The sequence below is a fragment of the Callospermophilus lateralis genome, chromosome 9, assembly GCF_048772815.1.
Source record: "Callospermophilus lateralis isolate mCalLat2 chromosome 9, mCalLat2.hap1, whole genome shotgun sequence".
NCBI lineage: Eukaryota > Metazoa > Chordata > Mammalia > Rodentia > Sciuridae > Callospermophilus > Callospermophilus lateralis.
In genome coordinates, this window is record NC_135313.1 from 387083 (window position 1) to 412654 (window position 25572).

General features: G+C 47.5%; 1 protein-coding gene across 1 annotated transcript; it reads right to left on the reverse strand.

The window, feature by feature from the left end:
- Positions 1-10187: 10187 nt before the first annotated feature.
- Positions 10188-10713, reverse strand: LOC143407353 (EEF1A lysine methyltransferase 2). Its single transcript, XM_076866518.2, is given in 4 exon segments — positions 10188-10486; positions 10489-10527; positions 10530-10601; positions 10604-10713. Coding segments are annotated over 4 exon segments (459 nt in total). The 5' UTR covers positions 10653-10713.
- Positions 10714-25572: the final 14859 nt, after the last annotated feature.

Below are 25572 nucleotides of genomic sequence, written 5' to 3' on the forward strand. Positions count from 1 at the left end.
GAGTCAACCATTTTCCCCAGTTTGCCTGAGAAAGTTCTAGGGACAGGTAACTTGAAATAAACCTAATCCACCCTAAACCTGGAGCCACCCTGATCCCTGAGCAGGGTCACCTTTCAAAGCAAAATGCCATGCATCATTCCCACTTGGCTATGGCTCTCAGCACACACTTCCCCCTCGACGGGACCCCCATATTCACTTCCAGGACTCTGAAAGAACCCCCCTCCCAGCAGGAAGCAGCTAGAGACCTCGACGTCCAATTTCTTCCTTTCTTTCACAGTCTGGAATATTAGACATGGAAAATGACAAACCCCCATATGATGATATCTGAGAAAAGGGGAGTGAGAAAGAAAGCCACACATTGACAGCATTGATCTGTTCCCAATATATTCTTTCCCGTGACAAGACAGGCCCAGGGAGGAGAGATCCATCAAGTCTGGAATGATAGTATCTGGGAAGGGGCCAAAGCACTGATCCTCCCCTACACAAATCCTTTACCAGATACTGACCACTGATCTCGGACCCCTCCCATTTTTTTCAGTAAGACACCCCAAATTCCTGAGTGCCCAAACTGAAGCATTCATTAATTTGTAAAGCAGACCCCAAATTCCTGAGTGCCCAAGTTGACATGCTCACTGATCAAGTCACCTCTCAATATAACTTATATAAGCCCAGTCCCCTCCTCTGTTCAGGGGCCCATGACTCCATCCTGAATACAGGCTTTTGGCTGACCCATGAAGTTTGCATGCAGCCGGTCCTTTTTTGCTGACACTCTTTACCCATTTATCTACAGCACAGGCGCTTCCCAGGGCTGGTGTTCCTGACTTGCCGTGTGATGATCTGAAGCCGCTGGGAGCCAGGCTGAGACACTGGGGCTGCCAGTACTGGGTTGGAAGGATTTAGATCTTTTTTTCTTTTTCATTTACCAATTTATAAAAACACATTTAATAGACTCAAATATATGTTAATTATGGAATTCAAGAAGCCAAGAGTATTTGAATTTATATTTATTGATGTTTTAATATTTTTAACTTTGAAAATTATTAGTCAGATGTCTCTTCTAACAAACACATTTATGAAGATTAATCTCATTTATTTAGAACTAATTTACCCATTTCCATCTTAGGTTACTCATGAAAACCAAGGTATCAAACAAGTCCAGTTAACACTTATTAAATCACTTATTCCTACCAGAGGAAAATCCTTGGAAGCAATGGACATTGTACTTTAAACCTTTTACAGTAACCAACACCGATTGGTGGCCCCTAGAAAAACATGTGGGGTAGTAATTTCAAGGGCTCTTTACTCTTACCAACTTAGATGGGTTCTTCTTGTTTAAGTTTTATTTCTATCACGTGAACTGAAAGGCATTTGGTCCATTCATTAAGTCTGTGAGTTCTCATTTATCTCTAAGCCAGCTTTGCCACCGTGAGGCGATGTAGACACAAGCACACGTACAGACACAGCTACAGCACACAGGTGTGCACATATGCAGAAGACACAGGAAGCAAAGATTTGGTAGCTCTTCACCAGGAATTAAGTTCCTGCAGGTAGGAGGCCAAGGAACCATCGTAGTTAACCCTTTAGAAATTAAAATAGAGCCTGTCCAGATCTAACCAGTATGACCCGATGTGGAAAGGACCTGTGAGTTGGGGACATCAGGAGCAGGGTCTGCACCCAAGGTTCAGGTGGCCACTGTTCTCCCTGGGGCAGATTTACTCCACCATCACCGCTGTTGGTTTTCCCTGCTTAGGACTCTTCAAAGGGATCTTTCCATCGTCCTTCCCTGCCCCAGGCCTAGAATTTTTTTTTTTTAATGTTTATTTTTTAGTTTTAGGTGGACACAATTTATTTATCTATTTATTTTAAAGTGGTGCTGAGGATCGAATCCAGGGCCTCACGCATACTAGGAAAGCCCTCTACCACTGAGCCACAACCCCAGCCCCAGGCCTAGAATTTTTTTTTAATGTTTATTTTTTAGTTTTAGGTGGACACAATATCTTTATTTTTTATTTTTACGTGGTGCTGAGGATCGAACCCAGTGCCTTATGCGTGCTAGGCAAGCACTCTACGACTGAGCCACAACCGCGGCCCCAAGGCCTAGAATCTTTATTCCCCACTTTTTAGAGGTTCCTGTATTTGAGTTTCCACCGAGTATTCAACCCCCCTTCGTTGGCCACCCCAGGCCCCCTGTGCTGCTGCCCACCCCTCATCCTGCTCTCCTGGGTGTGGCTCATGTTCCTCAGTCCCACTCACCACCCCTGGGACATCCTCATCTCCAAGGAAGCAGATTTGCCTACCTTGGTCCGTGCAGGGAGTGACCTGGTCACCATGGTGCTTGCTTGGCCTTTTTCCCATGTTGTGGTCCACTGTCGGCCGCAGAGATCTCGGGTTTCCTCCCCGACTCCAAGGCCACTGCATCAGGCAGCGGATGTGTCTCCTCTAAGGAGGGAGACCCCAGGACCCCCTCGGAAAAGTATGGAGCCCCATGTTGGGCCCCTCCTGGGAGCCTCAAGAAATCAAAGAAGGGCAGCAAGGCACACACCTGGGCGGGCAGTCCCTGCTCTGACCCCAATGCAGCACTGCCCCTTGCTCTGGTAGGGTGAGTTCAGAGCTGTCATCTATGGTTTGGGTCATTTTTAAATTGGGGAGGGCAAAAGGAAGGACTGTAGTTAAGTGACTACAACTGGATCTCACATTCTAGTTGAGCCTAAAAACTGTCCTGAGAGTGGACCAGTGGATTCCGCTCACACCACAAAACGCTGTGTCCTGAGAGTGGACCAGTGGATTCCGCTCACACCACATCACTGACCTGCTCCATTTCCATTCTCCCAGTTCCAATTACTTGATTGTGTGTTGACACCAGGTCAGTAAAGTTCGCCTTCTTATCCATTTATTTGCATTTCAGTCCAACTTGTGCATGTCCATGACTTACAGAGTCCAGCAGACCCTCAGGCATTTAGTGAAGGCAACTGTCCCCGGGCCCCCAGGTGCCAATTTCAGCAGACAGTGCATTGCCATCTCAGTGCCCAGCCCGAGTCTCCATGCCCCCTTTCCTAGTTGGAGGCAGGGTCTGTTGCCTGCCCCTCAGCTGCCACCACCTCCTGCTCCTGTCCCTCCTCTTTTCACCTTTACCCTGGGACTCCCTGTCCTGTAAGAAGTGCTTCTCCCACGGGAAGTCCGCCTCTGTACCCGTTAATAGTTACCAGCGTAACATACCTGGCAGCACAAGACAGCAATTCCTATACAATGTGAAATTGTTCTCTTTGCTTTCCATTTTTCTTGGGCAATGTACCTTGTCAGAGATGGATGGTCTAGACATTAGTAACCACTCTCTAACTTGTGCTGAACGAGGGTCATTTTGACCCCCTTCCCTTCTGCTGACTTGCTGCTCTACCAACCTGGAAAGTCCTGTGGGAATACCATGTGCCCACTGCATTGTCTCACTAACTGCCCAGTCCAGCTTCTGGACCTGCTTCTTACAGCTATGTCCACCCAGATGTAGTTTTTGCCTTTAAGTATCCTGAAATGCTCAGGCTTGGGGCTGTTCCTTGCAGAGACAGTTGCGGGTCCTGCGGGGAGTGGTCACTGGCCGGCCAGCTAAAGAGACTATTCAGTTTGGATGAAACTGGGATTTGGGGTGTTTTCTGAGTGACCTGCCCCACAACATCTGGGACCTGGAAGCTGGTCTTTCTCCTGGGCAGTTTGGCTTCGCCAGAGAGGGTCCTACCTGGGGTAGAGAACCCTGTTGGTCCAATGGATCCTGGGACAGAGCCAGGAAGGGGCAAGGCCACTGCCAAGGGTCCCTCGTGTGGGGTGAGGTAGATGGAAGTCTCTGTGTGGCCCAGGGGCTCTCCTCCGTGGGCCCACTGACTCATCTTGGCAGGGTCAGAAGGCGGTCTGGGGGACCGCAGGTCAGTGGGGCAGTGGGCCAGGCTGCCACAGCCAGAGCACAGGAGAACGGGAAGGCTGTGAATGTCACCCTCAGGCCATGGGCTTTCTCTTCTCCCTGGGAACAGGTCCGGGAGGGGAATCCCCAGACCCCGGATTTGCTACCAGGCAGGGTGCACATATCCGTGCATATGGCCGAGCTGTCTCTGAGGCTCCTCCATCACACAGTGATTGCCCTTCGACCTCAGCTCTGAAGTCCAGTGGGTCAGGGCCCTGCCCCCAGGGGAAGGGGGTGGCAGGAGAAGGGCCTGTTTGGAAACAGTGATGGATGGTAAGTGGCATAGGGTCTTCAGGATGTCCCTGGGATGGCTCAGCAGCTGCAGCCGGCAGAGAGGGTCCTCATCACCAGGGACATCCCTAGAGCACGGGTGGTCCTGGGCCCTCCCGCCAGCCCGCAGTGGCTGGACCCGGGCCTTGGGCTCTCCGCCCATCACCCAGCCTGATGTCCACTTCTTACTAACTACTGGCTTTGTGAAAGGCCAGCCGTCTCCTCTCTGGGCCTCAGGCCTCAGCATCTCTGGGGTCCACAGCTGGGATCCCTCAGGCCCAGTTTCTCCAGAGAGGGCATTGGCCTTGCTGCCCACCTGACTGTGGGGGGCCAAGGAGAGCAACCGGTGCCTATTTCTGACCCCGTGGTTCCCCGTGGGCCCTGACACTCCAGAGTCATCACTGTGCCTGGGGAGGTGAGCACTGGAACCCGAGTCTCTCCCCCACACCTAGGCAGAGCAGAGGTTGCCACAGAACCCTGTCCCTGGCGTCAGGTCACAAAGCCGCAGTACTGGATGGGTGGGGAGCAGCCAGCCAGTTTGCCCCCAGCTCACCAGGTCCCATCTGAGGGCCCCTCCGTGTCCGCTGTGCAAACGTCGGGGACACCCATTCAGGCCCCTGGGACCACATCCCCCTTCCCTGGCCCCCTCCTCTGCTGGTCCTCTGGACCTCCCTGCTTACCCAGTCCATCCTGGCCCTGTCCAGCGTGTGAATCCCACAGCTGAGTTCACCAAGGCCACAGAGCAGTTCAGTGTCCTTCCCGGAGCGTCCGCTCATCGCCCTAGTTTATTGTCTGTGTTTTCGGCCTGGTCCGGGCAGTGTCCTCTGGGAACTGCTCCCCCTCTGCAGCCTGGACTGCAGGCCACTGCTCCCCATTCCAGACCTGGCACGCAGCAGCCCCCCTAGTCCAGCTGCGTCCTCCTAGTCTCTGTTTCCTCTTTGTCGTGTGTTTGGAGCTGGAGGGATGTTTTGATTTGAGGTAAAGGTCAGAGACCGAAGCTTACGCTGGGGAGACTGGTCCCTTGAGGGGCACTCTGCTGAGTGCCCTGTCACTGACTGAGCCTGGGCCACAGGTAGCACGGTTGCCCTGGTGTGACGTGGAAGGAGAGGCTGCAGACCTGGGGTGACAGGTGTCACAGAGTCAAACTAACCTACCACCACGGCCCCCAGGAACCCTAAGACCTTCCCTTGCCTGGTGTGTCCGGCAGCTGTGGTCCCCGGGGCACCATCTAGAGCAGCTCCCGGGGACTGAGGGAGCCCAGGGCAAGCTCAGGCCACACCCTGGTGGTATCTGGGGAGGAGCGGCCAGCAACGTTCCCAAGTCCAGGTCAGGGAACCTGAGACCTGGCTGTGCCTGAGTCCCACCCGTGGTCTCAGTTGGAGTCGCTCTGAGAACCTGGGCCCTGGCTCAAGAAGAGGCCTGTCTGAGCAAGCGCAGGGCGGCAGGCCGGGCAGCCGAAGCTCCAGCCCATCCCAAGCCTCTGTGATCTTCCCTCACCACAGGGAGACGCCTGTCTGCCCACCATGGGCCTCCCAGAACCCCTGGGGGACAGAGCTGCTTCAGGGAGTGAAGGGCTGGTGCCCCACGGGGTCTGCCTTCCCATAACAGTGGCTCCGCGGGATGGTGAGCCTGCCGGGCAGAGGCGCAGTCACGCCGGTCAGCTTGGTCACACTGCAGAGGTCCACACAGCGTGGACTCCTGCAGCCAGAGGCAGCCCGGAAGCCCTCTGCATGTCTGACCTGGAAGGCTTGTTCTCCACGGCTCTAGGGCTTGGTGACGGCATTGAGGCTGACATCCAGGGTGGGAGGCAGCCGTGCTGCATGACTGCATCTTCCTTCCTGTGACTGGAAGAGGCTCTGTCGGTCACTCCTGTAGTGGCCTGGACCCTGCCCCACCCTTGAAGTAGCAGAATGTGACTCCAGGCTTAGGATTGCCTTCCCGCAGCCCCAGGGTTCCCTTGTGGTATTGTCCTGTTTGGGATAGAACGTTCCGTGGAAACGCCCTTTGTGTGTCCCCTTCTCTTGCTCTGCCCTTCGGGGTGGCCTTCCCAGATGTCAGTGGACCTGCTGACAGCAGACATCATGAAGGTAGATCCAACCCCTGCCACCTGACCCCTCGCCTCATTTGAATAGCTTCTCCTCAATAAAAGGGTCAGTAGTGCTCCCCCTTTCTGCGGACCCTTGAGGTCAGAGGAGCCGTCACAGGACCCCCAAAGAAAAAGGGATCTCTGTCTCTTGTGTGGTCCTTTCACGTGGCCCAGTTCCCCTGGAGTGACCCTGAGTGTTTTTGTCGTGAGGAACGCGACAGTACAGGTCAGCAGGGCCTTCTGTGGCCGCCCACAGGGGAGACGCTTGCCCCTCCCAGAAGTCCACCAAGGACAGAGAGTGGCTCAGAGCAGAGAGACATCTGGGCCTAGATCTGAACGAGTGTTCTCGCAACAGGAAATGCAGACACAGACTTCGGATGCTGGCTCCACACTCAGTGATTTTAGGGATTTTAGTAATTTGATTTTTTTAAATTTTTAAGTGGACAGAATAGACTTGGCTTTTCTGGTGTTGAGTTCTATGAATTTCAGTGTCTATGGATCGCATATCCCTGCCACCATCAGAAGGCAGGGTGGTCCCAAGGCCCGTCCCATCGGTTCTCACCTGGTGGCAGGTGGTCAGCATGGACTCACACTCTGTGGCCTCTGGAGACAGGCTCAGTCCTCTCTGTGTGTCTGAGGCTGCTCCCCCACTGCCCAGCACTGTCCTTCCCTCGGTGCCCAGGCTCCCCCACTCCCGGGGTCAGAGGCTGATGATGTCTGCGTCCAGTGTCTGCCCGTCAGGTGTCGACGTGCTCCGGACCCTCGCCCACAGCTCTGGTGTGAAGGTGAGTTCTCATGGATGCCCAAGTGGGAACGTGGACCTGCAGAGGGATTTTTTTTTTTAGATGGGTTCACCATGTTACCCAGGTGGGTCTTGCACTCATGATCCTCCTGCCTCCATCTCCTGGTACAGCAGGGGTTTAGGTGTGTGTCCCTGCACCAGGTTCACATGTGACATTCCAGGAAATTGCTTGGTGTTGTCCAGAGTGGGCACACTGCTTTGCTTTCCCTCCATTCTTGATGAAGAACTTCAGTACTGTGTCCCCACCCTGAGTGACCAGCCCTGGTGCTGTCCCGGGGAACTCCCACTCGCCCATGATGTCTGGTCCCCATATCCTTGGGCGATGGCTGATTCTGTGTCCATTTTGCTGGGCTAAGGGTCACCCTGACTGCTGAAAAGGCAGGGGTTCTGGAGGAGAAGAGCCTCTGACAGAGTTGAGCTGACCCCTCACCCATGCACGGGCACCATCCCCTCCTTTAAGGGCTAGCACAGAACAAGAAGGCAGAGGGAGGTGATGTTCTGTGTGGACTGGGATGTCCATTTCCCTGCCTGAGATATCTGTGTGGCTAGTTCTTGGGCTTCCAACTTGGACTGAATTGACCCACTGGCTCCCGAGGCTCCGTGTGCAGGTGATGTCACGGGTCTTGGGGATCCCAGCCATGTGAGTGGAGTTCTGGGGTCAGTCTCCTCCCTCCCCTCCCTGCTCTGTACCCTCACATGCCGCAGGACAATGTTTTGGTCAATGAGACCACAGGTATGACGTGGTTCTGTGACACTGCCTCCTGGTGACACTGGGGCAGGCCAGCTTGTCTAAGTACCTGCTGTGATATTTATGGCACGGTGCATGGGCCTGACAAAGTGCTTCTGCCGTAAGTGACCTGGGTCTCCCCTCATCTGCAGGCATTCATTCCAAGACCCCAGCAGGACTTCCCGGGTCCTCATGCACTTGGTCTCCCTGTGTGCACACGTGTGCAAAAGTGCAGCTGACTGCTAGGCACAGGAAGAGCTTCTCAATGGCACGAGGGTGAGCTAGAACTGCTGTGGCCACACACCGTGGTGAGAGCCGGGTGGACATGGCCTCACCCTGAGGACGGCGCTCCTCTTCAGGACTCAGGGCATCTGGGTCCTACTCGTTCTGTTTCTCTGGAGAATGCACTTGCCCGTGCCTGCTGCAACCAGTGTCTTGCTTTGTTTTCTATTTTAATGATTCCATTTGGGTGTAGTTTAGTGTCTCCTCTTGCTTTTTTGAACTGGGGATGGAACCCAGGGAGCTACCATGGAGCTGCAGCCCCAGCCTGTTCCACCTGTTTGAGACAGGGTCTCTCCTGGAACTCTCCTGCCTCAGCCGCCCGAGTTGCTGTGACTGCAGGCGTGGTCTCTGTGCCTGGCAGGATCCAGGAGGTGGACACGCCACTCCCATTCTCTTAACCAAGTCATTCTGACGACAAGACTCTGATTGTTGATAAAGTCCGATTTATAACTGCTTTTCTTTTCTTTTTTTGCAGTAAAGTATATAATAGTTTATATGTGAAATATAAATGTGAAATCTACCATTTTAATCATTTTAACTCAGCAGCACAAGTAAGTTAATGATGTTGTGCCAACCAGCTCCATTATTTACAGAGCTTTCTCATCTCACCAAACAGCAGTTCTGTGCCCATCAGGAGCCCGCCAGCCACCCAGGTCCTGGTGATTTCCAACCACTTTCTGTCTCCAAGTGTGCCTACTCTGTGTGCTCTACACAGGGATCACACGATACTTGCTCTTGGTGTCTGTCTAATTTCATGTATGTACTGTCCCCAAGTCATCCCTATGGTAGCACGGTCCAGAGCTTCATTACTTTTTTTTTTTTTTTTTTTAATTGTACTGGGGATTGAACCCAGGAGTCCTTATCCACTGAGCCACATCCCAGTCCTTTTTATTTTTTGTTTAGAGATAGGGTCTTACTGAGTGGCCTAGTGCCTCGCTAAGTTGCTGAGGCTGACTTTGAATTTGCAATTCTCCTGTCTCAGCCTCCCAAGCTGCTGGGATTACAGGTGTGCACCACTGTGCCCAGCTTCAAGTTAACTGACTCTTTTTTTGCAGTGTTGGGATTTAACCTAGGGCCTTGAGCATGCTAGGTAAGTGCTCTGCACTGAGCTGTACCCCCAGTCCTTCAATGTAATTTTTAAAAAGTGTTTTAAAATACTATTATTATTATTATTATTTTATGTGGTGCTGAGGATTGATCCCAGAGCCTCACATATGCTAGGTGAGCTCTCTACCCCTGAGCCACAACCCCAGCCCCTCTTCAATGTAATTTTAACTGGTGAAATACATATAACATGAACTTTACCACCCCGACTATTTTTAGGTATACAGTTTAATAACATTAGGACTTTGACACTCTTGTGCAACAGATCACCAAAACCATTCATCCTGCAACACTGAATTTCTGCCCCACTGCACAGGGACCCCCGTTGCCCTCCTCAGCCCTGGCACCCATTACTCTACCCTGACTCCACAGGGCCTTGCAAGTGGAATCCTTCTGTGCCTGGCATATCTCACTCAGCATAGTGCCCTCCAGGTCCACCCATGTTGTAGCCTGGGTCAGAATCCCCTCCTTTTTATTCTTACATAAAGTGTTTATATAATAGCTCAAATAGTTGCACATGCAATATTTTATATAATGCTGAAAATAATGCTATATAGACATCAAGAAGTTAGTTCCGTTTATAGATGGCAGAACCAAGGCTGAGGGCGTGAACGGTTGCTCATGATCGCCAACCCAGCACCAACAGTCAGGACAGTGTCTGTGGCTCACAGTGCGTGACCTCGTCTGCCACCTCCTGGTGGAGGGCTGTTTCCAGGCACTGTCATCACTTTTTTTTTTTTTTTTTTTTTGTAAATTTATTTACTTCTTTTAAACTTTTAACTGTTTAGAGTTACAGGGGATTTTTTAAAATCAAAAAGAAAAATATTTACATTTCAAATACGAAATATTTTAAATTGCTGTTGGTTGCCTACATGCTCATGATCCCTTTTTTTTTTTTTTTTTTTTTTTTTTTTAACTATGCTGTGTAGCTTCTTTAAAAAAGCTACCTGAAATTGTCCTAGGAAAAGTCTCACGATTTCTGGAAGACCAATGCTGCTACACTGTTTCCAGATCTGCCTCCAAAACTGAACCTGGGTGTCAGCAACTCTTCAAAAATTTTATGTCCTTCACTGAATTCACTTAGCAACTCTTCCTTGGTCCAATTACATGGAGTTATTAGGAAAAAACCTTTTACTCTTAACTCCCTGGAGAGAGATTCCACATCCTGCTTCCCCTTCTCAACGGCATTGTCAGGGTTAAGGCTGATGACATCAAAAGGTCCTTTATCAATACAAATATGAAGTCCAGACAGCTTTGTGGAAAGATTCAGTCTTCTACCTTCAAGTTAATGTCAGATAACCCTTCTTTATGATATTTCCAGAAAGCTGGATTGCAGAAGGAGAATAATCAATTCCAGTAACATTAGAAAAACCAAATTTTGCAAGTTCAACCAGGAAAACACCATTTCCAGTTCCAGTATCAAGCACTGAAGCATCCAGTGGAATCTTGTGTTTCTGCATCCACTTCATTAGTCGATTCATACTCTCTTCCCCAAACCAGATCCCCCTGTATCTCCATAATCTTGAAAGTCTGCAGTTCTCTCTCCTAGACAGCATGCCAATGCTCTCGGGTCCCCAGTGCTGACAGGACGAAGCCATCCTTCACGGGACTACCCTTGAGGGACTGCGCCGCCACAGCGCCAGCCGCTGCCATCAGCCCCTGTTATTACTTTTGACATAGCATTCCTGAGCACTCATCCTATTTTTAAAGAGCAGTGGAAACCTGGGGAGAATCAAGACGAGAGTTGTGTCATAGCTCAAAAGAAAAATGGCCATAGTGTTAACACACTTCAGTTAAAGAAACAAATGTTTTAGAATTGGCAGGTGGAAATTTGTAACAATTCGTGTGGCTTTTTTGGTGCTTGTAACTAGTAGGAAACACTGTTTGATTTAGCACTTCATTTCAATCCCTGTAAAGAAACTAGAAGTAATCTAATTTTCACTCTGGTTCTTAATGCCGTCGTCGGTGGCTATCTGGGCGATTCTGTCTCGTGGCTGCGTGACCACAGTGCACAAGTGTCTGAGATCCACACACTCCCGGGGCCAGAGTTGCCGGGTCACGTGGTGATTCCGTTTCTCCTGTTCTGAGGACTGTTTTCCAGGGGCGGAGGCCCAGGGATCCAGAGCTCTGTGTCCTTGCAGATGCTGCTCCTTGGTGGCAGCCACCCCCAGGAGACAGGTGGTGCCTGCTGCCTGCTGGCTGCTGTATGGGGGGTGGCGCCCAGGGCCCACCACGCAGGAGGCACACACTCCCCCCTGAGTGCCCCTCCCTCTGCTGATCAGAGGTACTGAGCATCGGGGGTACTTGTTGGCCATTTGTTTATTTTCTTCAGAGAAATGTCTATCAAATTTCTTCACCCATTTTAAATTCGGGTTTTATGTTGTTAAGTCATAGGAGTTTCTTAGATATTCTGGATCTTAAACCTTGGTCAGAGAAATGATTTGCAAACACTTTCTCCTATAGCTTCTCTTTCTCCTCTCTTGAGCGTGTCCTGTGCTGTGCAAAAGTCCTTAGCTGTGTGAGTGTGTGTGACAAAGGTCTTGTAGGTGAGGAGAAATAGATCATAATAACACTGTAACACAAGCCCCTACGCCCTTCTCTGGAGTTGTGACCTTTTAAAAAGTCTGACTTGGAGGGGTCTGATTCACCTATTTTGGTTGCCTGTGCCTTTGATGTCATATTTAAGAAACCAACTCAGCCAGCGCACACACCTGTGATCCCAGGGACCCTGGAGACTGAGGCAGGAGGATGGCAACTTAGCAAGACCCTCTCTCAAAATAAAAAACAGGTTGGTGTGATGCCAGAGGCCTGGAGTCCCATGACATGAGAGGCTGAAGCAGGAAGATTGCAAGTTCAAGGCCAGGCTCCGCAACCCACAAAGTAAGACATAAAAAGGGCTCGAAATGTGGCTCAGGGTAAAGCACCCCTGGGCTCAATCCCACAACAACAAAAAAAAAGAAAAAAGAAAAGACAAGACAAGAAAGGAAGCCATCGCCAGGCAGAGGCTGGTTTCCCCAGGAAGCGTCACGTTGCTTCCCTATGAGGTGGCTCTTGGCTCTCGGCCTGATGTTGAAAGTCTCCTTCCAGTCCACAGTGCTCAGTGTCTTCCTCAGATCCTTTGCAGTGCTCCGTGGTCCTCCAGACCGACTCGTGGTGGGAGTCTGTGAGAGTGGCCGTGTGGCTGCAGTGTCTCTGTCCTGCCCCACACACTTGTGCCCCTGTGGCTGTCTTCCCACCCTGTCTGGAGCCCACTGTCTTTGGGGTTTCTCTTTCTGGATTTTCTTGTTTGAATGACCTAGATGTCCATCCTCTGCCGGCTGCGCACTCTTTACAGTAGGCCTTCAAGTCAGGGGGTGTGATTCCTGTGCCTCTGTCCTCCTCAGAGTTGTTGCTGCCCCTCTTCCTGGCATCTGTGAACAGCTCAGCTCTTGGCAAGGTCTGTCCAGGCTGGAGAATCCAGAGACGATGGTGAGCTTGGGGCCGGCTCAGCAGGGCACTCCTTGCCCACCTACTGCCACTTCTTTCTTGGATCCTTGGTGTCTGCTCCGTGGCTCCTGCGGGCTTCACCCCACGCAGAGGCGGGACAGACCGGCCTCTCCACCTTATCTGCAACTGGTATACTCTTCTTAATTTTTAATAGTGTGATCATGGTATTGTGGTTCCATTTCAAAAGTCCTTGTCTTTTAGACATAGAAACAAATATCTGTGGATGAGATTATGTAAAATACCACCATCACAGGTCACTTTAAAATCACAGGTTATTATCAGATCAGCAACGATATCTGATAATGGAAAAGGACCATTCCAACAGCAGTTTGGACACTGCAGCCACCTTCCAGATGTCCAACCTCAGCCCTGCCCTGGCTCAAAGGTGGCCCTGAACACACCGGTTAGCAGCTGCTGCTGACATATGGGACCCAATGTGGTGACAACACTGCTTCCAGGCATGAGTGGAGGAGGTGAGTCCAGCCAGGACGCACTTAGACCTGCCTGGAGCAAGCTCTGCCACAGGAGCAGGGTCCCCTAGCCATCTCTCATCCCCGGTGGGGCCAGAGGACTGGGAAGGGGCTCCACGCAGGCAGTCCAGGTGCAGTAGGGTCAACAGCCAATACTCAGAGCCTCTTTAGGAGGTTCCTCTCTGCCCAGGGCTCACGGCAGGTGGGGTAAGGACGTGCCCCAGTGTTCACCCACAGGGACGTGTTCTGTGTGCAGGATGCTGACCTACTTGATCTAGAAGAGAACTTGGTGCCTACACTGTGACAAATGGAAAGACCTCCACCTTTCTGTCAGGTGCAGAGTGGAGGGCGTGGAGGCCACCCTTCCTGTGAGACTGAAAGGTCCTCTGTACTGCCAGCCAGGTGGGGCAAGCCGTGATCCCAGGAGGTCAGGAGGCTGATGCAGAAGGATCTAAAGTCCCAGGCCAGCCTCAGACATTTAGCAAGAAGATTCTGTCTCAAGCAAACAAAAAGCAAACAAAGGGCTGGGGCTGAGGCTCAGGTGCAGAGTGTCCTTGGGTTCAGTGCCCTGTAAGAGAACTCTCGGTGGTTCTGTGTGCTCAGGCTTCTGCACCTGGCCCACAAATGGGCAGCGTCAGGCACTCAGGGAGGAAGACCAAAGGCAGAGAGCCTGAGGGTCCCTCACCTCTGACTTCCAGCACCCGGTCACCTTCTCTGAAGAAGGCGAAACAGCAGTCCAAAAGGAAGTCCCCACCCCCACAGGCCAGGGCGCACAGATGGTGCCAAGCAGCAGAGCTGGGGTCACATCTCTGTTCCAAACAGGACTCCAGAGCCCCAGTGCCGGCGTAGACACAGAGCTGGGGAGGAGAACGCGGCCAGCAGCCCCACTCCTGTCCCGCACGGTGGTGGGAACCGGGCTTCCCTCAGGGGAATGGGCTCCCTGGGAGATAAAAGCCAAGAGAAATAAAATGGTGAAAAAAAACACAGAACACAGAAAGTCGTTTCAAAAGCAGGGGAGAAGAGGCAAGCTGATCGGACGGATCGAGCTTCTCCAGAACTGCCATGAGGAACCTTGCCAGCGGAGCAGAGGGAAGGTCACATCAATGGGTGATCTGTCATTGTGGGAGAGCCACGGGACGTTCCCAGTGCCAGGCCTGTCCCTCCCTGGCTTCCCTGCCAGAGAAGGTCCTCACGTCTTTCATGGATGGCCTCCCACATATCCCCCCTTTTTACTGTGAAAATGTCAAAGATGAGCCCTTATTTCAAATTCCTGGATTCTTGTTTGGGGGTGTGACAACGTGTTATCATAATACAAAAGAGACTAGTAGCAAACATTTCATTCCAATAATATACATGCAGAGTGTTTCTGTGTGTTTCCAGGATTAAAGCCTCTCCATTCTTGAAGTGTTCCATCAGCTAGAGAGGTAGGGTCCAGAAGATAGATCTTGCTTTTTGAAGATCCTGGATGTGGCAGCGGAACTCTCTAAGATCCAGGCTATCATCATTGCTATGCCACACGCCCATTAGATGATTTCAATCAATTCCCAAAGGGAAGTGTCATACTTGGCCGCAGTGACACGATATACTCAGCATGGCTTTTCAGCCTTACACTTGAGAGTAGAAAGCTCATTGCCAATATTTATGACCATATCTTCTAGAGCATTCAACTTTTCATCAATATTTATCTGATTATTGAGGACTTTGGATATATTTTGAGCCAAATTGTTAAGAAAATTTGCCTGTTGAATGTTTAGAGAGATAGCTACTGAAGTTGTGACCACAGAAGTGATGCATGGAATCAAAGCATCAACTCCAAGGATCATGAGACCAAGACCAGTCTACTTAGGTCTGGCTAACTGAGCATCATCTGTTGTAAACCTGAACACCAGCACTGGAACACCATGGTTCTGAACGTCAGCTTGTAGTAAGACAAAGAGGGTTGGTAAAGGACCAACATTCCTCTCCCTCTGTTAAATCTAGTGATGCAATTAGATTGCATTTTTACAGGTTACAAGATATTTACATCCCTTTTACACAAGATATTTATCATCCCTTTTCTTAATTCTTACATTTCCAGTAATTAAAGCACAAGGAGATTGAACACAGCCCTCAGGCCATAGCAGGAACCCTCTTTGCAATTCCTGCCTACAAAGTTAGGCATGGAGCTATCTGTGTCATGTAGAATGTCTGAGACTGCAATTAAGCACCAAAGATCTTTTTGGATACCACCTTTGCTGAAGGTTAGAATATTACCAACAAAACCTCCAGTGGTCATGGCATCCTTATGTAATTGTCTTATGTGAACTCTTGGAAGCCAGTCTAAAATATATCCACTATTTCTATAAAGCATGATTAAGGTTATTTTGTAGGGTCTTATTTCTCCCTTTTTGTTTTTGTGATTGTAGGTCAATAGATAAATGAGCTTGTTCACCAATGGCTGGACCTTGAGGATTATAAGGAACACCTGTTTTATGATCAATACAAAATTGATGACAAAACTGCTGAAAAGAAGAACTGTTATAAGCGAGAGTATTATCAGTTTAAATCTGGTAATGAGTACTTGGCATAGCAATAATGATAATCTGTGAAAGACATCCTAATGCTTCAAAGCAGGTAGGCAATGCGAATGAGAAATGACATGTTGAGTATTTTTTTTAACATGGGCAGTGGAAAAAATAAATGGAGAATAAGTATCGATGATATCTTGAACATGACAATGTTTGCCAAACTGAGGGGTGTGAGTCACACCCATTTGCCATAACTGATGTGGTCATAAACCATGGGATCAACCCCAGTTGATGAAGATGGAATATGGATAACACATTGTGGACAATGATGGACAATTTTAGGAGCTTTTCCCTAGTAATATTGAATTTTTTAAATGTAAACCAGAAGTGTTCTGATGATGTAAATAATGTGAGGCTTGTGAACAATGATCTAAAGATATTTGTTGACAAACAGCAACAAGTTTATTGATTTTATCATTACCTGATATTAAAGACCTGGAAGGTTAGATTGTGCTCATATATGGCCTATGAAACATGGATGGTGACACATCTGAACTGTCTTTTGTAAAGTATAAAACAAATAACTCTTGTGATGGTGTGTTTCCAATATTCAATGTATCAATATTTTTCATAATTCCAACTGCATATAAACTATTGGAATAAATATTGATTGAAAAAATTTTAAAAAGGAAAAAAAATATTGATTGGCTCATTAGCCAAATGAATTAAAGCAGAAATGAGAGCCAGAAGTTCTGTTCATTGTGCAGAAGTATATTATATCTGTATTATCTCCATATGAGCATGGATATAAAACCTACTTATCCTGAACTTGATCCATCAGTAAATACATTAGTGCTCCAACTATTGGTTGACCCAGAGAGAAAAATTAATATAGTTACAAGAGCAAACTGAATAAGTTTATCATGAGGGTAATGGCTTTCTATTTGACCAGGACAATTAGCAAAAGCCATTTGCCAAGTATTGGAAGATTGCCAAAGCCAACTATGCTGTTGAGTAGAAAAGATAACAATAATATTTGGTTTTGAACCAACTAACTGTAAAACTTGTGTTCTTCGTTTAATAACTAGCTGATATATATAATCAGGAAATGGAGTAAATGACTTCTGAGGAGAATGAGATCTGTGAAGCCATTCAACAATTCCCAGTGATTGCCATATTGCTCCCTTAGGGGTGTGAACAGTGGAAATGTCAGTAATCTCTAGGCTCTGGTGAACTGATTCTAGTGAGACGCGCTGTCTTAATGGCAGATTCGACTTTTGTTAAGGCCCTCCTTGTTTCTGCTGTAAGCTGATGAGGAGAAGATGGAGAAGGACCCCAATCTGCAGCGGTCAGTCTTAACCTGGTTGCAGCCTGAAAGGAAGGTGACACGGGCACTCAGAGTGACAGAGAGAGAGAGAGAGAGAGAGAGAGAGAGAGGAAACAAGAGGGAGAGGGAGCAGGGGGGCGCCCTGCAGGAGAGAGTTTTTATAGCTAGAATCTAATGGGGTCTCTGGGTCTGTAAGCTGCCTTGTTGGTGCACAGTGATCGGATCATTCAGTAGTTGCTCAGGGTGTCATCTTCTGCCTTCAGGCAGCCCGGGCAGGGGCTAGACGTGGGTCTCTGTTGCACCAGATGGACGGGGGTCAGGTGTTCAGCCTTGAGTGGGGTTGAGTGTTCAGACTTGAGGCAAACAAGGCTAACTTTTTTTTTTCAAAGAGAGAGAGAGAATTTTTCAATATTTATTTTTTAGTTTTCGGAGGACACAACATCTTTGTCTGTACGTGGTGCTGAGGATCGAACCCGGGCCGCACGCATGCCAGGAGAGCGCGCCACCGCTTGAGCCACATCCCCAGCCCACACCTAGTAACTTTTTTTTTTTTTTTTTTAATATTTATTTTTTAGTTCTCGGCAGACACAACATCTTTGTTTGTATGTGGTGCTGAGGATCGAACCCGGGCCGCACGCATGCCAGGCGAGTGCACTACCGCTTGAGCCACATCCCCAGCCCACCTAGTAACTTTTGACAATCATTAAGAGTATGTAAACCATCAAGTCTTATTTGTAGATTTTGTGGATGCATTGTGTGTTCTTTGACTAAATTACCTAAATATTGAAAGGAAAAGCCTTTCATACCTTTTCATGTGCTATTCATAAATCCATTGCAGTAAGTGAAGTTTTTAATTGAGCAAAAATTTTCAAAAGCACACTTGAACTAACCAGAAGAAGTCATCCCTGGGACAGATGATATATGCATCAAAGAACTGTTCACATATTGGAGCTATAGCCTGTGCAATGAGATCTTGACACAATGTTGGACTGTTGGTCATTCCTTGAGGTGACACTTTCTAGCAAAATCTTTTAATTGGCTTTTTGAAATTTATAACTGAGATGCTAAAAGAAAATCTCTTACAATCATCTGGATGCAACTGTATAGTGAAAAAAATCTTTTAAATCTATTAGTATTAATTGATAATCAAGAGGGATAGCTGTAGGAGAGGAGTCCAGGATGTAAGGCTCCCATGGGCTCCATAATATGATCAACTGCTCTAAAATCATATGATAATCTCCATTTACCAGATTTTTAAAAATTAAGTTATAGATGGACACAATGTCTTTATTTATTTATGTGGTTCTGAGGATCAAACCCAGGGCCTCACACATTCGAGGCAAGTGCTCTACCTCTGAGCCACAGCCCCAGACCCATGGCCATATTTTTTTTTTTTAACCACAAAAATTGGAGTATTCCCAGGACTAAGATGAGGCTAAATGTGACTGGCTTGAAGTTGTTCTTAAACTAAAATATTGGCTACTTGGAGTTTTTCACCTGTAAGGGCCATTGGTCAATCCAGCAAGACCAACAGACAGCCGATTGATTTTCTCTGTTGGTTTCTGGGCCAGGGAAGAAGCCAATTACCCCATTAAGAATTTTGTTTGGGGGCTGGGGATGTGGCTCAAGCGGTAGCGCGCTCGCCTGGCATGCGTGCGGCCCAGGTTCCATCCTCAGCACCACATACAAACAAAGATGTTGTGTCCGCCGAGAACTAAAGAATAAATATTAAAAAATTCTCTCCCTCTCTCTCTCTCTCCCTCCATCTCTCACTCTCTCTTTAAAAAAAAAAAAAAAAAAAAAAAAAAGAATTTTGTTTGGTGAATTAGATAATTTAAATTGTCTTTGGTGAGAAGACTGATTTATAGGTAAATACCCTTCTTGTTGATTTCCTTTTAATCCTTTAGTGGAAATAGATATTTGATCAAGCATTTGAGGTGACACCATAGATTTCGGAGTTAATAATACTCTTAGGGTCTGGGGTTGTGTGACTCAGTAGTAGAGTGCTTGCCTAGCATGTGTGAGGCATGGGGTTCAAGCCCCAGCACCACATAAAAATGAACAAATAAAATAAAGGTATTGTGTTCATCTACAACTAAATATATATATGAAACACTCCTAGGCTATTCAAAACATCTCAACCCAAACATCACTGGTAAGGCACCAAGGACATAAGGTTTTAAGAGTCCTCTACTGCCCCCTTACCTTCCCATCCGAGGTACTGGGCCCTGAGAGGTGTGTCCCATTCCTTCTAGACTAGCAGGTGCAGTATGCAAAGGCCAATTTTGTGGCTGAAATTTGCTAGAGATGACTGATTTATTTGCTCCTGTATATATTATGACCTTAAAATTTTTAGAGTTAATTTTAAGATCCAATAAAGGGTGCTCTTGGTCACAAGCTGTCTATGGGCTGTGTGTGGACTGTTACACATTGAAGCCTCCTGAGGGGAGAAGTCTGGCACTGAGAACTCCCTGGGGCACTCCCCACAGGGATTGACAGCTTGACGCAGGTGAACTTCCCCCTCCAGCTCACAGCACCTGAGATGGGTGTGACCTGCCAAGATGCCAACCAACCCGCTGACTGCAAGACACCACAAAGCAGGACTCCACCCTTGAAACCTTGCCCCTGCCTTTGATGTACCCTAAATAAACCACCAGAGCCATTTTGATCTATCAGGGGCTTCACTTTTGTATATATTCATTTTTAAAATATTTATTTTTTAGTTGTAGTTGGATACAATACCTTTATTTTACTTATTTTTATGTGGTGCTGAGGATCGAACCCAGGGCCTCACACATGTTAGGCAAACGCTCTACTGCTGAGCCATAGCCCCCAACCTATATTCATTTTTGTATGTATTTCTGAGTGTTTGTGTTTTATATTTGTTAATTATTTGAAATATTAAGATTTAGAGTGGCTATTTAGGGTGACTTGGATTCCTCTGGGCAGAAGAACCCTCCAATAAGACTCTGGTCATCTTCCACCTGAAACTCTTGCTTAACAAATTAAGCCCAATAGGCTCTGTCCAGGGACCCAGAGTCTGAATTTTGCCAGGTCTGCCTGATGAATCTTTCCCTGCAGAACAACAAGGCAAGAAAATTATCGTGCAATTGTATCTTTTAGAGAAAGCAGGATAATGGAATTTGTTTGAACTGTAATCTTAATTTCACCACTAAAATTTACATCAAGAACACTGGTGATAACTGAGTTCCTTTTTGAGTTAGATTGCTTCTTCCCAGTATTAAACCTACTGTATCTGGCAGCAGTGGCCCATAAATTCCTGTAGGAACAAACTGTGGACTCATCTCTGGAGTCAGTAGGAATTCTGAAGCTGGACGGAGCTCCAAACTCCTGGTTCCTGAACAGATTAACCGTGAGGCTGAACCTGCACACAGGAGTCTGGGCTAGAGGGCAGGACCCCGACCTGGAGCTTATACCCCACTGTGGGCAGGGGAGGCAGAATCAGTGGAGTGTTGGCATCAGTGGAGGTAGCCTGTTGGCGACCTGCTGGGCATGCCATTCCCTTGCCTAGTGGTCGCTCCCCCCATGGCTCTGGCAGCAGCCTGGCACATCTCTTTGACTGGGCAAAAGCCTGCAATCTCTGGCCCTGTTTCCCCACAGTTAAAACCCTGCCTTCCATCACGGCTCTCCCTTGATGGAGTCCGTAGAACCTGTTTTAATGTGGTGGCTGTGGCTGATTCCTGCAGATGTGCCTGCCTGACATTGGCACAAAGGTGGATATGATCAACAAGGCAACTGAACCACTTCTTGGCAAACTTTATTAGCATTTTCAAAAGCTAGAAGTTTGGGGCTGGGGATGTGGCTCAAGTGGTAGCGCGCTCGCCTGGCATGTGTGGGGCACTGGGTTCGATCCTCAGCACCACATAAAATAAAATAAAGATATTGTGTCCAACTACAACTAAAAAAATATTAAAAAAAAAAAAAAAAAAAAAGCTAGAGGTTTAACTAATACCTCAGAGTCCTCCGAATCTCTGATCATGCAATCTGCGGCTTGGTATAAATGTGCCACAAGCCCAAACAATTCTCTGGTCCCTGTTGGATTTGACTGAAATCTAGGGGTTTTTGTCCTATATTAGGTAAGTCTCTCCATGCCCTTCTGGCACATGCATTAATCTGATTATAAGCTTGCAAATCATAATTTAACTGTTGTCCAAATCAGTAAATTTTCCCATCTCAGTCAATATGTCTACCATAATAATTCCATGCCTTCTATTAACTTCTGCCTGCTCAGAGTAAAAATTCATCAGTTAGATTGCATAGCAAATAATCACCTCCTGAAAGACATGCTTTTGCTAGCGTGACCCAGTTACAAGGCAGCAAATTGTCACTACATATAGATTCTATCAAGCTTTGAAGAAAAAGGTGAGTTCAGGCCATATGATGAAAAAAATATTATTTTTTTAATGTTTTAAAAGAAATGGCAGTATGAACTGGTACACATTGGTTTGGGCCACCTATCAGCTTGAAAATTGGAAGCAGTTTAAATCCTGAGATATCTTTTCCCTCCTGTAAAGTAGTTGAGACCACATTGGAGTAGGGAAAGGTCTGTGGCTGACAGGTTCCAGGGTGTAAGCCTCTGTCTTCTCCAAGGGAGGGTGGTTTGGGCAGGACCATTTAAATGCAAATGACGGAGGTCTGCTTCTAATTCAAGCACTTCCTCTGACTGAGAATCCTCTTCTGAGTCTCCCAGCTCGGCCCTTTCCCCATCTCCATCTCCGGGCCTCTCTCTTCCTAATGAAATTTGATCTGGGCTGCTTCTCTGCCTTTTGGGGCTGTGAACAATGAATTTTGCTCACGCTGGGCCAGCAGGCTGTGTTCTGACTTCCCAGTTACAAACCAGATGTGACTTGCTTTGCCCTTGGCTTTTCTGCCTGTCTTAGGTGTGTTAGGTTACCTGCAGACAAAGAAGCCCTAGGTGCTGAGCAAGCCTGTTCATCAGGTCTGACTTTTAACTGCATCTCTAAGGCCTGTAAGTAAGTGGCCCCTAAGTAAGTCTCCCGAAGACCATCAACCAATATCTTGGGCAGAATATAAACACATCTCTACTGCAGCCCTATTTTTTTCTACATTTTCAATCATATGTAAATCAAGTGATTCCCCTTCACAGAATCATGGGCATTTTTCCTTAATCTTCCTAAGAACTGAGTGAGCTGTGACCTTTATCTTTTCCCTTTTGTTTTATTATCATCTTCAGAATTGCAAAATAAATTTCTTTCTCTGAAGACAAAGAGTTCCCCATGCTTAACATCCCATGATAAATAAACTTTTCTCTCTCCTTTTTCTCTTACTATACTAATTGCTAATTCACAAGCGAGCTTTTCCTTTTAGTTACCTTTGAATTCCACGAAATGAGGATTCTTGTTCCAGGCACCAGTTCCTGCCCATGTCCCAAGAGGGCGGTGGGACTGGGGTTTCCCTGGGGAGAATGGGCTGGCTGGGAAGTAAAAGGTAAAAGAAATAAAACAGCGAGGGAAACACACACACAGAGAACACAGAAAGTAGTTTCAAAAGCAGGGGCAGGAGGGGCAAGCTGACCAGAGTCATGGAGCTTCTGGACAAAGATGGAGCCCAACCTGCTCCGTTCATACTGGGGAACATCAAAGGCCTTCCCTACCGTGCTCTTTACCAGGGTGGGATCAAGGTGGGCTGCTCGTCCTGACAGGATATGCCCATCTCCAGCTCAACTCTGAGGGACCTTTCCAGCAGAGCAGAGGGAAAGGCCATGTCAGTGGGTGACCACGGGACGTTCCCAGTGCCAGGCCTATCCCTCCCTGGACTCCATGCCAGAAAAGGTCCTCACGTCTTTCATGGATGGCCTCCCACAAGCAACAAACCCAAAAATAGACTGTCATGGTGGTTTGAATGTTTATCCTTCAAAACTCCTGGTGAGTGTAATGGCCATGGTGAAAGCCAAGTAGAGGCAGGAGATGATGGGAAACAGGTCAATCTGAGGCCCATGGAGCAGGGGTCTGTGGATGGAGGGGGCAGTCTATCACGAGGTGTCCAGACCCCAACAGTGTAGGCTCATTCTCAGGAGGTCTGAGCTGCCTGGGAAAATAATAAGTCCAAAATGATCAGTAAGAATCAAAGACAGAGCCCGAAATCAGATATGAAAAGAGGCGCACCGCGTGGACCTCCCGGTCCTGCTAGGAGCTGGAGCTGAACCGTTAAAAAAGGGCCTGATTCTGCTTGTTCAAGGGGAGCCCCCCAAGGTAGGGAGCAGGTGTCGGCAGGAGGAGTCGTGGTGGTCTGGGTGGTGCCTGCCTCTCAGTGTGGTGGGATCTTGCAGGAAACAGGCTGATTGGCATTTTGGCAAGCCACACCCATCTCCAGGAGGCTGTGGGACTCCCGGTCCCTCTCATAGCTAGCGATGCTGGAACTCGAGCAGCAAGCCAGGTAGGGCACCACATGAACCAGGCATTCTCAGAGCAGCGGATTCCCACGGGGAGTTCCAGACACCAGGCTTTCCTGCCCAATGGCTCCAGCATGGCTTAGTCCACGTGTAGTGGCACCCCCTTTCTCCACAGAAAGGTCTTAATTGGGCTTCTCCACAAATCTTCACCATGGCTGATTTTAGAACTGTCAACAAGAGTCTCTATAAAAGAGTTCAATGTAGATAAACTTCCGATTTTAGTGTCGCCCTCCACTGCGTGACCAGCACACTGGTTTCACACGCTGGTTTCATACAAGAGGTTTGTGGCATAGAAGTTAACTAGTGAGATCGAAATAAACACACAGACTCAATTACCTTTTTCTTTGACCAGGTCCGAGACGGCTCCCCTCTAGCTCTCACCTTGAGCCACCCGGTGGGCCAGCAAGGCTTACTCAGGACCAGCAGGAGAGAGAGAGAGAGAGAGAGAGCACGCCAGGGAGTGGCCTTTTATTGGGGAACAAGAAATTCAGGGGAAAATTCCATCCAATGAAGGTCGAAGGGGGCAGCATTCCAAGGTCAGGGTCAGTGATTGGTCTCAGGGTCAATGGTCAGTCACACCCCCACACGGACAGGCTCTCGCACCTGGAGAGGGTGGGGATGAGCTCCGACACAGTTTGGCCAGAATGTCTCACACCCCATCAGGGAGGTGCCCAATCACATGCGAGAATGGCTCCCCACATATTCCCCCTTTTTTCTCTTAAAAATCAGGCGGTGGTTCACTCTTTCGAGTTTCTGCATTCTTGTTCAGAAGACTCGCCATCCTATAATTACAACACAAAAGAGAATTAACAGCAAGGAGAACAATCCAATAATGTACCAGGCCGAGTGTTTAAGAATATTTCCAGGGTTAAATCCATTTAACTCCTTCAATATTTGGTTAGCCAAAGAAGAAGGATCTGAAAAATCAGCTCTATTATTTTGAATGTCTTGGATATGGTAATGAAGTTCCAAAAGATCCAAGCTATTATTATTATTTTGCCAAATACCTAACAAGTGGTTTTTAACCTTCTCCCAATCCCAGACAGAAGCATTGTACTTGGCAGCTGTAACACACACATATTTATAATTTGTGTGGCATTTAAGCCTTTCTTTAAATTTTAAAGCTATAAGTTCATTACCTATGTCTATAACAGTCGCCTCTAAGGCGTTTAATTTAGTCTCAATCCTTTCATCAATATCTACTTGATTATGTAGAGCCTTGGAAGTATTTTGAGCTAAATTATTAAGAAATTTTGCATGCTGAATATTTTGAGACAATGTCAGAGATGCAGAAACAGTGGATTCCATAAAAAAAACTAACGCCAAAACACCAACAATTATAATTCCAATAGCACATTTACGTCTTGCTAGCTGGGCATGAATTTGCTGCAAGACTTGTAAACCAGTATCAGCATACCATGGCTCTGAAATATTAGCAGGTAACAAAACAAAAGAGGGCTGATGAAGTATCAGCACTCCTTTTCCTCCATTATACCTAGTAAAACAATTGGTTAGGTTACATTTGTTACATGTGACAACATATCTGTCATCTATCCATTTAACTTTTACATTTCCAATAATTAAAACATAAGGAGACTGGACACAGGCTCATAAGCCATAGCAAGATCCCTCCTTACAGTTCTTGCCAACAAATTTTGATAAAGGTTTGTCTGTAAAATGTAAGAATTCTGAGGCAGCAATTAAGCGCCAAACATCTTTTTGAATACCACCCTCACTGTAAGTCAAAATATTACTAACAAATCCTGCAGGTGTCATAGCAGAATTTTTTTCATAATTGTCTCTTATCAATTTTTGGAGACCAATCTAAAATATACCCACTATCTTTAGACACCTTATGTTGTACAGGAAAAGTATTTACACAATCCATCCATCTAGGAAAGGTGCCAATATCAATTGTAGAACTATTTGGACAGTGGTGTATCCGTGGAGGTTTTGCAGAAATGACTGGCTTGTTATGGGAAAGTCCCATCTTAATTACTGATCTAGTATAAGGTTTTAAGTCCCCATAAATAGAATTATTTGTCAGTCTAGGTCTACCAATCGCTGTCTTTTCTTCGAATGATACTTTCAGACAGCCAGCATGTTTATCGTGGGACCAACACAAAGGTAAT